The sequence below is a fragment of the Mus caroli genome, chromosome 12, assembly GCF_900094665.2.
Source record: "Mus caroli chromosome 12, CAROLI_EIJ_v1.1, whole genome shotgun sequence".
In the NCBI taxonomy this organism is placed as follows: Eukaryota; Metazoa; Chordata; class Mammalia; order Rodentia; family Muridae; genus Mus; species Mus caroli.
In genome coordinates this window covers 99928799-99940358 of record NC_034581.1, presented here as the reverse complement: position 1 = coordinate 99940358, position 11560 = coordinate 99928799, and the positions used below count along the sequence as shown (strand labels likewise).

Below are 11560 nucleotides of genomic sequence, written 5' to 3'. Positions count from 1 at the left end.
GGGGGGGGGTATGGGGAACTTTTGGGATAGCATTGGAAATGTAATTGAGGAAAATATGTAATAAAAAATATTAAAAATTAAAAAAAAAAGAAGTGGCCAGATGTGTGCTAGGAACCAACCTGGGATCCTCCAAAGGAACAAACAGCTTCTAATGCTGAGCCACCTCTCCAGCTCCCTGCACACACATTTCGAAATCCCAAGTGCCAGAAACATGGGGAGAACTGCACAGAGGTACATCACCAAATTGCTCAAACCCAGAGAAAAGGATAAAATTCTTAAAAGCAGCCAGAGGGGGAAAGAGACACAATGCTTAGAGGAACAGAACACAGACATCAGAAGATTTTCTCCGGAAACAACACAAGCTAGAAGGTGAAGCCGTATTTTTAACTGAACCACCAACTTAGAATGTCCAGACATACAAAAGCTGAAAGAATTCATCCAGCAATTCAGTAGCACTAGACAGGCCAAAGCCATTCCAGGCAGAAAGAAAATGATGTCTCAAAGAAATGAGGCTCTACACAAAAGAAAGAAAAGACATCAGTAGTAATTACCACATGGGAAAAATATATAATGTTTCCCCTTATTATTTAAATAAGTTGAAGAAAACTGACTTTTAACAAAGATAATAATAATGTTGGTCTATAATAAATATAGTATTAATGTAATATAATAATTATGGTTTATAACTTATATAGTAGTAACCACCACAGTGCAAAAACTGGAAGAGGAGAAATAGGAGCTTGATACTGTAGACATTTATTACACAGACAGGCTAAAGATGCTTAATGAAAATCCTATGTAACTATTAAAATATAAAAACCAAAGATTTGTGTCTAAGAGGATGACATAGGAAAATAAGAATTTCTCATCTCAAAAGAAGGCAAAAAGAAAGAACAAAGAACAGTTGGAAAAAACAGGAAACAGTGTAATAGATAGTAAACTTAAGCCTCATCATATCAACAAATACATTAAATGTAAATGGTTTAAATACTTCAATTAAAGGGCAGAAAACTTAGTTCCTGCCAACCTACAAACACTATATGCTTTGGCTAAAGATGAGATGTCAACACAAATTCCCCCACTGTGTCCCTAGGCCCCTGCAGTGATGGAAGTTGATGATGGAAGAGGCTCTGAATGCCAGACTTATGGGAAACCATTACATCCCCCTCTCAACTTTTCTGTGAGCCTTTAACTTCTCAGAACCAACCACAACCACCAACCACTAACCACCAACTATGATCACCACCACCACCAACAACCACCACCAACCACTGCCACTACCACCACCACCAACAACAACAACCACCACCAACCACTAACCACCAACTATGATCACCACCACCACCAACAACCACCACCAACCACTGCCACTACCACCACCACCACCACCACCAACCACCACCAACCACTAACCACCAATCACCAACAATGACAACCACCAACCATGACTACCACCACCACCAACCACTACCACCTACAACAGTAACAACCACCAATAACCAACCATGACCACCACCATCAACTATGACCACCAACCACCAACCATGACGACCACCACCACCAAAACTTTAAAAATACCGGTAGCAGAAGTACAGATTCCCATACTTGCATCCTAGCTGTACACACCATGGGCCGGCAGCCTTACCTCTGTTTCCTGACTAGTGCAATGCATCTCCACAGAACCCATCCCTTGTATAGATCTGGTGGGATTTCCTGTATGGCTGGGTACTATGCCTTGTACCATGTAAGTGTGAGATAAATAGTGGCCATGATGGGAAGGGACGGGATATCTCCAGGAGACAGAATGGGCAGAGAAGGTGCAATTATGGGTCCCCACTCTGGGGGTAGAAGAAGCTAGGGTCTTGCTCAATCAATAGCAAGGCAGAGCACACAGAAATTGATACAAAAACAGTACTTGCTTGGAGATGTATGCCCCATACCTGTTCCATAAGGTCCAAAAAGTCCTAGGTTTTAAAATATTACGTAGAAATTTGACCCAGAAAAGTGTCTGTGATTTAGATGCCTTGGTTAACTGTTCATTATACAACTTAAGAAATGGCGTCGCAGCTCCTTCTGAGGCAGGTCTGATGAGAACACCCAGTACTTACTAGGTCTTTTCAGTGAGATTTGAAGGAGACAGGCCCTCTGGTTAGAAGCATCTGAGATAATAGACAATTTATACTTTAATGATAAAATCCTGTTGTAAGAAACCATGGGCATTTGGGAGGAACAAAGGCTCTTGCACCCACTGAGTACTAGGGGGAACCAGGGCTGTAAAACACTCAGAGGCTTCTCCTCGAGAAAGGAATCATCTATTCTCTGTCCTGAAGGCTGGGAGTGGATTTTGTTAACAGCCTGGTAACCTTTGCTATGGAGGCAGACCTCACCAAACCCCAGGATTTATTCCCGACTCTCCCAGCCTAGACCTTCATCTTTAGCTCCCAGTTAATAGAATTCATCTTTAGGGGAGATGTCACATGCATTTTATGGCCTGCTGACCTCTGTATTATCTTGGCCAGAGACACTAGATTCTAGGCTTTTTAGCTATAGGACCCACCCTCAGAGTCACATGCACATTGCCAAGGAGTTTCCATGTGATCGCGCCCTAAGCTTTATTGTGCACCTGGAGTGGGAATGGTCACCGCCTCGAAACTTTCCCAGATTGAGCTGTTTTAAATAGGCTGAAAGTCACCTGGCATCGGACTCCCTGAGGCTTGATCCAGGTTGAGGAAAACTCAATCTGAACTGAGTTTTCGTTCTCACCTCTTTGAGTCCGTTTCCCTGCCTAACGCCTTCGAGGATCACTGGCCTCTCCCCCCCACAGGCTAAATAGCAAATCGCTGGCTTCCCAGGATTCTATTTTTCTAGGGAGTGGTGTTTTTATGGATAAGAAATGTCTGCTAATTTTTCACAGACCTGTCGGAACGATCTCATAGTCTGCTTTGTACGATACAAACGAGACCCATTCCAGAGACAACAGGGTGACATGTTCAACATGATTTTTGTGCTTCTCCTCTGTGTGAAAAATAAAAAGCAAATTTACCTCCAGTCTCCTAAGACCCCAGAGGTGAGACAAGGCAAAGGGGACAGACGGGAAACATCCCAGCAGTGATTAGATCCTAGACAGGCTCAGGATTAGTGTCCTGTTAAGATGCCTTCCCATCTGCCAAAGCCACGATTCTGAGGGGTGGGCTGAGGGAAGGCGAGGGGGTAGTGTCTCAGCTCCCCGGAAACAGAAAGCCTTCTCAGACTCCTTCATATGATATTCAGTCATATGAAGTGTCAGGTCTGAAATGGTCAAATATATGCAGGTGCACACAGCTCACCTAACACAATCACCACCTAGTTCAGAGTAATTAGTTTCCGTCCTACGCTTGGCAGGATACAAGACTTTGCCAGGCTCTGCGCAGGGTAGTGAAAATCTGCCGCAGCTCCAGGATAAAGCAGCCTCCATTCCTGTTTTATATAGTTCAGTGTACTTCCCAGTCTCCAAGGACGCCATGGCCCATGCTTTTCCATCTTCCTAGACAGGCAGGCAGACCCACACGTATAAGTGAGGGCTGGTCCTCTCCCCACACACCTACAGCGCCACAGGGTTTTCCCAGTCAGGAGGATCCAGCCTGAAGCCTCGACCTGGGATCCTTTCTTGGATTCTTACTTTTGGGGGAGCCATTAACCCACAGGGAACAGGCAGACTCTGAGAGCCCTGTGCTGGGAGGAGGTCCAAACGCTAAACCCAAATTCTGCAGAGTTGAGCACCGTGGAGAGGGAGTGGCCATGTGGGGGTGGTGGGGTGTGTGTGTGTGTGACAGAAATACCTGTGAAGAAGCTCTGGGTTGGATGTTCAGATGTCAGGCCACCGAGGTCACTGCAGCAGATACCTAGAGGTATCTTGAATCTTGTCCCACAAAACTGTGAGCAGTTTAGATGTCTCCTCAAGATCTCTTAGCAACCTCACTAATCAACAGGATCCAATCAGCCCATGCTGAGGCCGGTCAGGTTGCTACGGATTTCTAAGTCATCGTTAAAAATCCAATCTGGAGGCTGGCGAGTTGGCTCAGTAGGTAAGGGGCTTGCACAGCAAGCTCGAGGACCGAGTCGGAGACCCAGAACCCACATAAAGAGCCGGGCACAGTGACACCTGCTAGCAATCCCAGTGCCGGCGAGGCTGAGCTAGAGGGATCCCCAGGCTCAGTAGCCACACAGTCCTCCTAGTGAACTGCTGAGGCCTAGGGTCAGGGAAAGGCCTTGTACAAACAGCCAAGGAAGACACCAGTGAGGGAGAGCACCCACCAATGACCTCTGCCCTCCACGTTTATAATCTACACATGTGAACACACGTGCTCACACTCGCACACACACACAAGCACATATACACACTCAAACACACACACACAGAGATGTACACACACGTGTGCACACATGCGCATACACAAACATGCACACATCTATACGCACACATACACACGAGTGCACACACACATACACATGTACACACATGCACACACTCATATGTGCACACACACACAGAGCACACGAACATCACCATTTCCACTTTCTCTAAAACAGAAGAACCACTGCTCCAGCCTGTGTGTGTGCCTGGCACAAATGAGAAATGTAGCGTGGGGGCTAGCATCTGCCACACCTCCAGATCAGGCCCCCCACTCTCCAGGGCACCCCCACCACCCTGCTCCTCTCCATGAAGCTACTCAGTTGGACCCAGGCTCCCCTCCCGGGCCCTAACCTCTAATGCTTCATCACCTGACCCTCCACTCCAGCCCAACGAATGGCTTGAAGTAATCCCTACAGGTGAGGGCTCACTGTGTCAAGGCGACGCTGGCCAGCACATGCTGGTTTCATTGCCCATTGTCCTTCATCCTGTGTGCATGACGATGATGTAACCTTCAAGCTAAACTCTATCAAAGGTGGCCCTGGTAGGCTCCCAGGGTTCCTAGACCACGCCGTGTCCTGTCTCACAATCCACTGTGGGCTTGACACTCAGTAAATCCCAAACCAATGAACAAAACAAGCAGCGCCATTTCAAAGGTGAAGAACTGAGGCTTGGAGGAGAATCTGCTCACTAAGGTGTGTGTGTGTTCAGATCCTAATGTCAGGTGAACTTTTTCCCCCTCGAGAAATGTACTTAAGTTCTAATCCAGCACCATTATTTTTAGACAGAATCTCTGTATATGTGCAGATGGGATCAAGATACAGTTCTAAGGTGACCCTCAGCCCACTAGACTGGGGACCATGGGAACAGGGCATGAATAGGGAAGATGCCATGTAACCACAGAAGCAGAGGTGAGAGTGAGGTCTGTAAAGGTCAAGGGACACCAGCGATGGCAGGGGACAACCCTGCTCAATGGACAGGGAGCAGACCTCTTTGCAGGCCTTCAGTGCCCAGGACAGGTGAACACCTGTGTGTGGAGCTCTGGCCTAAGAGCTGAGGGAGAAGAAATTCTAGTGTTTTAGCAGTTTTTTTCTGCTCATTTGTACATTTAAGAACTGGCTTAAATGTGGGCAGAAACACAATGTTTTGTGTATCTGAGAAAATAGGGGGATTCCCTGAGGCTAATTCTAGAAGGGTTCATTGCACCCCAACTTCTTGGTCTGCTCTGGAGGAGGGGTGAGACTATGAGATAGCCTTGGACCAGCAGAGGGGCTCCACTCTCCTGCTTGTAGAGGAGGTGGTTCCCCTGTTTTCTCACAGCCTGAATAATGGGAAGAAGAGAGTCACCTGCTGGACTGCAGGTGACAGGCCCAATCTTCAGGAGGGAGCATGTTCCGAGTCAGTTCTTGCTTTAAATATTTTAAGCTATGACATCAGTGTCACATTTGGGACCTTCCAGGACCACATGTCGTTTTATGACCCAAGGCTGGCAAGAGAGCCAGGGACCTGCTTCCACCAAAGGCAGGGAAGGGAGCGTGCTGGCTGAGTGTGTCTCCAGGCCTCTGTCACTGGAAGTACTGTTGTAATGTGGATACCTGGGTGGGACTGGGAGCAACCTCTGGACAACGTCTAACAGCCACAGGGGATTCTAAAGCCAGGAACATCGATTATTACTGAACAGACACCAGTCACTTTAGACACAGTCCAAGAGAGAAACATGGCTGAGATCTTGGACACGCTTGATGCAAGGGCACGGGAAGGTGAGGCTCCTGTCACAAGTCCTAGGGGAATGAGCCCTGGGGCCCAGCACCATCATATTTCCTGTGTGGAAACGCCAGTGGCTTTCCCTAGAGTAGATGTTCACCAGTCCTAGGCGACTTCTCAGGACCCAGTCTCAGAAGTTCCCAAGTGTGACCAATATGGCATGCTCAGAGTCATGAAGTCATTATTGGTGGCCCAGGTTTGAAGGAATGGGAAAGCAGATCCCAGCTCCTGAGTGGACAAATGGGTAAAGGCTGTCTCTGAGTGCAAGAATCTAGGCTGGGTCCTAGAGATCTGTGACCCTCTCTCCCCCCAGCACTGGAGTCTTGGTGGCCCTGCCCATCTGGTCACCTCTGGCTGCAGAAAAATGGATGCAATCTCACTGTGGGGGACTGTGATAGAAAGGTGGCCAGGTGCCCAGGCTGCCTTAACCCTTTGAGGCCCAGTCTCTTCTGTGGCCTCTCTCAGCCTCCTACAGAGAGCATGACACATGCTTGTGTCGGGGTAAACATATCCACACCCCACATCTGACGGGGTGACATCTCAACATTTATTTTTGTAGCTCCAAATCCTTCCAAAGGCTTACATGCTCTGCATCATGTTATCCTGCAGACAGGAATCCTATTTAGAGTTAGCTGTATTTGAAGGCAGGAAACCCAGATCTGGAGTCAGGTGGATCTGGTTTTATTCCCTATCAGTGAACAGACTCTTGGCCCAGCCCATTCCTCCACCTTCCATCCATTCTCCATGGGTGGGCGGGGCGTGGGGAGGGGGCGGGGCAGGGCGGGGTGAGCCCACAGGCTTCCCCAGGCACTGCTTCACCAATAAGCCATTTATGTGCTGAAGAGCTCACAAAGGCTCCCAATACTCTCTGATTCTACCCAAGCTTCTCATCTGTCAGTCAGCGACTTCCATAACCTGGTCCTGCCTACACCCCCACCCCATCTCCCACCCTGCCAGATCCACTGTATCTCCTGTCCTATAGCTTCCTGAAGGGCTCTGAATTACCCTGAGCCCCTCTAACTCCATGCACCTTCTCGAGGAGGCTCCTTCTCAAGCTTACTCGGGGCCTGTCGTCCTACTATGTCCACTGCCTCCTCAGAGTCCCACTGATGGTATTCATACCTAACATCTTGCACTGACTCTGTCCACATGAGTGTCTTTTAGTGAGCATACACCTACCTCATCTCGCCCTCATCCAAACATCCAAGAGCGACGTTTTGAAGACCTACTATGTGCCGGCTCAGTGCTGAGCCCAACACTTGGTCTATTTCTTTTGCTGGGTCCTGGTCTCACCAACGCATTATAACTACCCAGAAAGATGACCTAGGTCACATCCAACTCTGTCCCTCGGCACCCTATCCTAGTGCTTGGCAAGGCATGTGACACAAGGGGCTAAAGAAGTGAATTGTGTGCCAATATTTCTCTGCAGGTGCTCACTGCCGGATAAGACTGGGAAGAGGAAAGAAGCTTGCTCTCTCTCTCCCTCTCTCTCTCTCTCTCTCTCTCTCACACACACACACACACACACACACACCAGGTGTGAGTGCTCACTCCCACCCACTGCTAGGTCCTACATATTACAAAACACAGCGATTCTCTTCTTATGGGAACAGTGAGACAGGTCTACAGCAAGAAGCAATGCTGAGCACAACCGGGCCTGTTTTGTACAGGAGGCATCAAGATGCCAGCTTCTCCAGAAGAAGGGAGATGATGAGCCATCTTGGAATGTGTCCCTAGGGTGAAGCCAGAACGGGAAAATGCCCAATCTCTGCAGATCCTAGGGTCTGGACTCACAGCCAGCTTCCTTCCTTACCAACTGTTCTCCCTAACACCGGGCACCCAATCTGTACAACTCCAGGCTAATAGAACTTGCAAGAGCTCACACACAGTAGGTCCTCAACAAACCTTAGTGTGTCTTCTGCTGGTGCGCCCATTCACATTTTCCTTCTTTTCAGCTAGCATGGCGCGGAGTGCGTAATCAATGCCATCTGTTGGCAGGAACAAACTGACCAATTGAAATGTGAATTATAAAAACAAAAACAAAAACAAAAACAAAAACAAACGCAGCCACCACCACACAATCCAGACTCCTGCCAGCTCTGCCCACAGGTGCTGAAAAAGCCCTGTTTATTTTGTCAGGTTGCCATAGCAACTGTGGATGCTCTAGCCGGTGCCCCAAGGTTAGTTAGTAATGATCAATTTATCCTGTAACCATGGGAACACCAGTTTCTGTGGGATGCAGAGAGGGAGGCAGCCTCAGACATCCTGTGAGCTTTCTCTTCTCTTCAGTTAGCACTCAGCTAAGCCCACCTCCATCGAGAGTGGTAGTGACTGCTTTGCACATGATGGTATTCACACACGGGTTGAATATGATGAGCTGGGTCCTGTTACAGGAGCTGTTAGAGCTCACAGCTTGCTTGCTTGAGAGCTAGCCCAAAGCCTGGGGTCCTGACTCCCCAGAACCAACTTGGGGACTTTGGCTCCTTTGATGTTTCCGTTTGGGAACAACCCTCCATATCCAGTCTGACTTTTGAAGTTACATCTTAAACAGACTTCCACCACACGGGCAAAGTCTGGCGAAAGTGTGCCTTTGAACATCACTCTGGAAAACAAGCAGCAGTGTTTCGGGAGGGGGGGGCGGAGGGGAGCTTGACAAGCATCCAGGAGACAGGGTGCCGTTCCTATCACTCTACTCCCAACACAACCTCAGAAGGTGAAATATCATGGTTTGGGACTTGTGTCCAGCCAAATGTAGCCTTTACCCATGGTCGACTCTGGGTCTTCCCAGGGGCCACACACAATCCCAGAAAAGGGTGTGTGTCTTTGTTCTGGCTCAAGAGAACACCAAGGATCACACCTCAGGGGATTCTCCTGCAGCGGAGACCAGGCAGAGCGCCAAGAGGTCATTTGTCCGCCTGCCACGAGGAACCTGTTTTTGTGTAGGGACGGATGGTGGTTCCCTGCTCAAACCCAGCACAAAGCAAAAATGCTTTTAAACCATGTATCTCTATCACAAAGCCCTGTCACACTGCCTTCCTGAGCGATAGAGACTAAAGTCCCACCCACAGTGGGGAAGAAAGGGGGTGGGGGGTCCCCAGAGGACACCAACAAGTACCAGCGCCAAGCAAAACCAGAATGGGGAGAGCAGCTTCCCCTCTGCCAGTCCAGGGGCTCCAGAGCAAACAGCGGGTGGGGGTTGGGCTGGGAGGGGCCACTTCAACTGCCCAGGCTCCTCGGAACTGTCTTTCTCAGAAGTAGGGGTGCTCAGTGGAGACAGCCCTACTGCACCCCTCAATGTGCAAGGGGCATGGGCCACTCCATCCAGGACAGTCAAGCTCCCAAGTACGTACACCAGGTGGGGCTCCCCGGCTCGGGACAAAGGACCTGGCCACGGATGCAAGAGATGCACCCGGGAGGACAGCGAGGCTGGGGTCCTGCAAACTTGGAGACCCCAGGACGCGTGGGTTAGATTCCAGGTTACCTGAGCGGCCATAAAAGACAGATCCATGGTGTCACGGCTGGTGTGGCTGCTGCTGCTGCTGCTGCCCCTGCTCCAGTCCTCGCTGTTGCTGCTGCTGTCGTCGCCGTCGCCGCTGCGAGTCCAGCCTCCCGCACAATTATCAGAAAGCGGGCGGAACCGCGAGCAGGTGCCCTCGGGCCCCGGCGACCGTGACCTCAGCAGCCCCGGCGTGGTGGCGAGTCTCCAGCCCTCTCAGCGCCCTGGCTGGCTCCAGGCTCCAGCTCCAGACGCCTCCAAGTGGGCGGGAGACCCCGGGCGCGGCGCCCCTCCACGTGACCACTCCCAACCACACCCCCGAGGGCGGGCCAAGCCAGACCCTTGATTTCTAGCAGTCCTTGCTCTACCCTGGCCAAATGGGGAAAGTGAGGTCTGAGGCGAGCCAGCTGGGGAGATGGGTGCCCTTCCCAGGGCACTTGTCTCCAGCCCCAAAAGTGCTTTCCGGGAGTTGAGTAGATGTGTCTGGTTTTCGGTGGCAACCCTGCTCCTACACTTCTGAAGACTTGGCTCTTGAACTGAGCAGAACAAAGAGGAAAGTCTAGCATTTTTGTATTGTGCGGTTTGGGTGAATTAGTGCTCGTTTGAATCTGAGTATCCTCGTTTGTAGAATGGGAGTAACAGAACCTAGGAATTAAATAAGACGTGGTATATGTCACCACAGGATGAGCTGTAGGAAGGCCCTTAGTGGAGACCAAGGAGTGAATGGCATACATAACCTGCAAACAGTGCCAGTGGTTCAGTTACCAGAAAAGTAGCCCAAGTCACGGTTATCGAGGCAGTGAAGGGAGCCACAGAGGTACCCAGAGGGGCCTGTTGCTCTCTGGGAGTGTGTGTGTCCATCCTTCCCGTCTCTTTCTCCCCTCCCCCTTCCTTTTCTCCTTCCCACCTCCTGTCCCGTGCTTCCAGTTTGTTTCCTTTCTTGCTTCCTGGGTCTCTAACTCTTCCAGGCTCAACTCTTCCTCGCTCCCTCACTCTGGCACCTATCACTTCTGCACCCTTCCAGGCCAAGCACTGGCCTTCAGTCTCAGTGCCCGGAACCCCACTAGTTCCCACAGGGCGACGGCAGCGGGTCTTAACCGACATAATGCTGCAACCCTTCAATACAGTTCCTCATGCTGTGGTGATCCCTGAACATAAAATTATTTTCGTTGCTACTGCACGACTGTAATTTTGCTATTGTTATGGTTCGTAATGTAAATATCTGATATGCAGGATCTCTGATATGCGATTCTTGTGAAAGGGTCATTTAACTCCAAAGGGGTCGTGATGCCAAGGTTGAGAACAACTGCTCTATGGCCTGGCAGTTCCTCAGCCCACCCAGAACCTTCACATCCTCTGCACTTTCACCATGAAGCCTTACTTGCAGAGGTTTGTAGGTGTGTGTGTTTATGTGTGTGTATGTATGTGTGCATATGTATGTATGTGTGCATTATGTGTGTGTGTGTGCATGTGTGATATACAACTTAAACAATAATGCTTCCCCCATGCAGTCACACAGAAAGAATAAATGGATCTAGAGAAATGGCCCAGTCATGAAAGGCTCAGGCTCACAATTACACAGACTAAGCAATGGTCGTTAAGCCCTGAGGGCCATCTCTTCAAAGCTTTATTGCTTGCCCGGCTGCCCCAGCCGCCTGGAATCTAAGTGTTCATGGTCCCTGACTGGTCTGTTCCAATCTCTGTACTTCTGTCACTTCAAGAAAGCTCTATAAATGGCCAGCTACCTGGAGGTTTATCCAGGTTGTTATAGACACAACAGTTTGCTCCTTTTTTTATTGCTGAGTAGTATTTTATATTTTTGACGTACCACGGTTAGCTTAACTACATATTTGTCAAAGGATGTCTGTGATGTTTCTGTTCTTTGGTGTTTATGAAAACATCTGCTATAT

At 49.4% G+C, this 11560-nt stretch overlaps 1 protein-coding gene across 1 annotated transcript in view; it reads right to left on the bottom strand.

Moving 5' to 3' along the window:
• Positions 1-9892, bottom strand: part of C12H14orf132 (chromosome 12 C14orf132 homolog) — a 37610-nt gene extending 27718 nt beyond the window's left edge. The window contains exon 1 of the mRNA XM_029484968.1: positions 9636-9892. Coding sequence (XP_029340828.1) covers positions 9636-9662 — 27 coding nt within the window. The 5' untranslated portion in view covers positions 9663-9892. The remainder of the gene's footprint in view (positions 1-9635) is intronic.
• Between the last annotated feature and the right edge of the window lie 1668 nt (positions 9893-11560).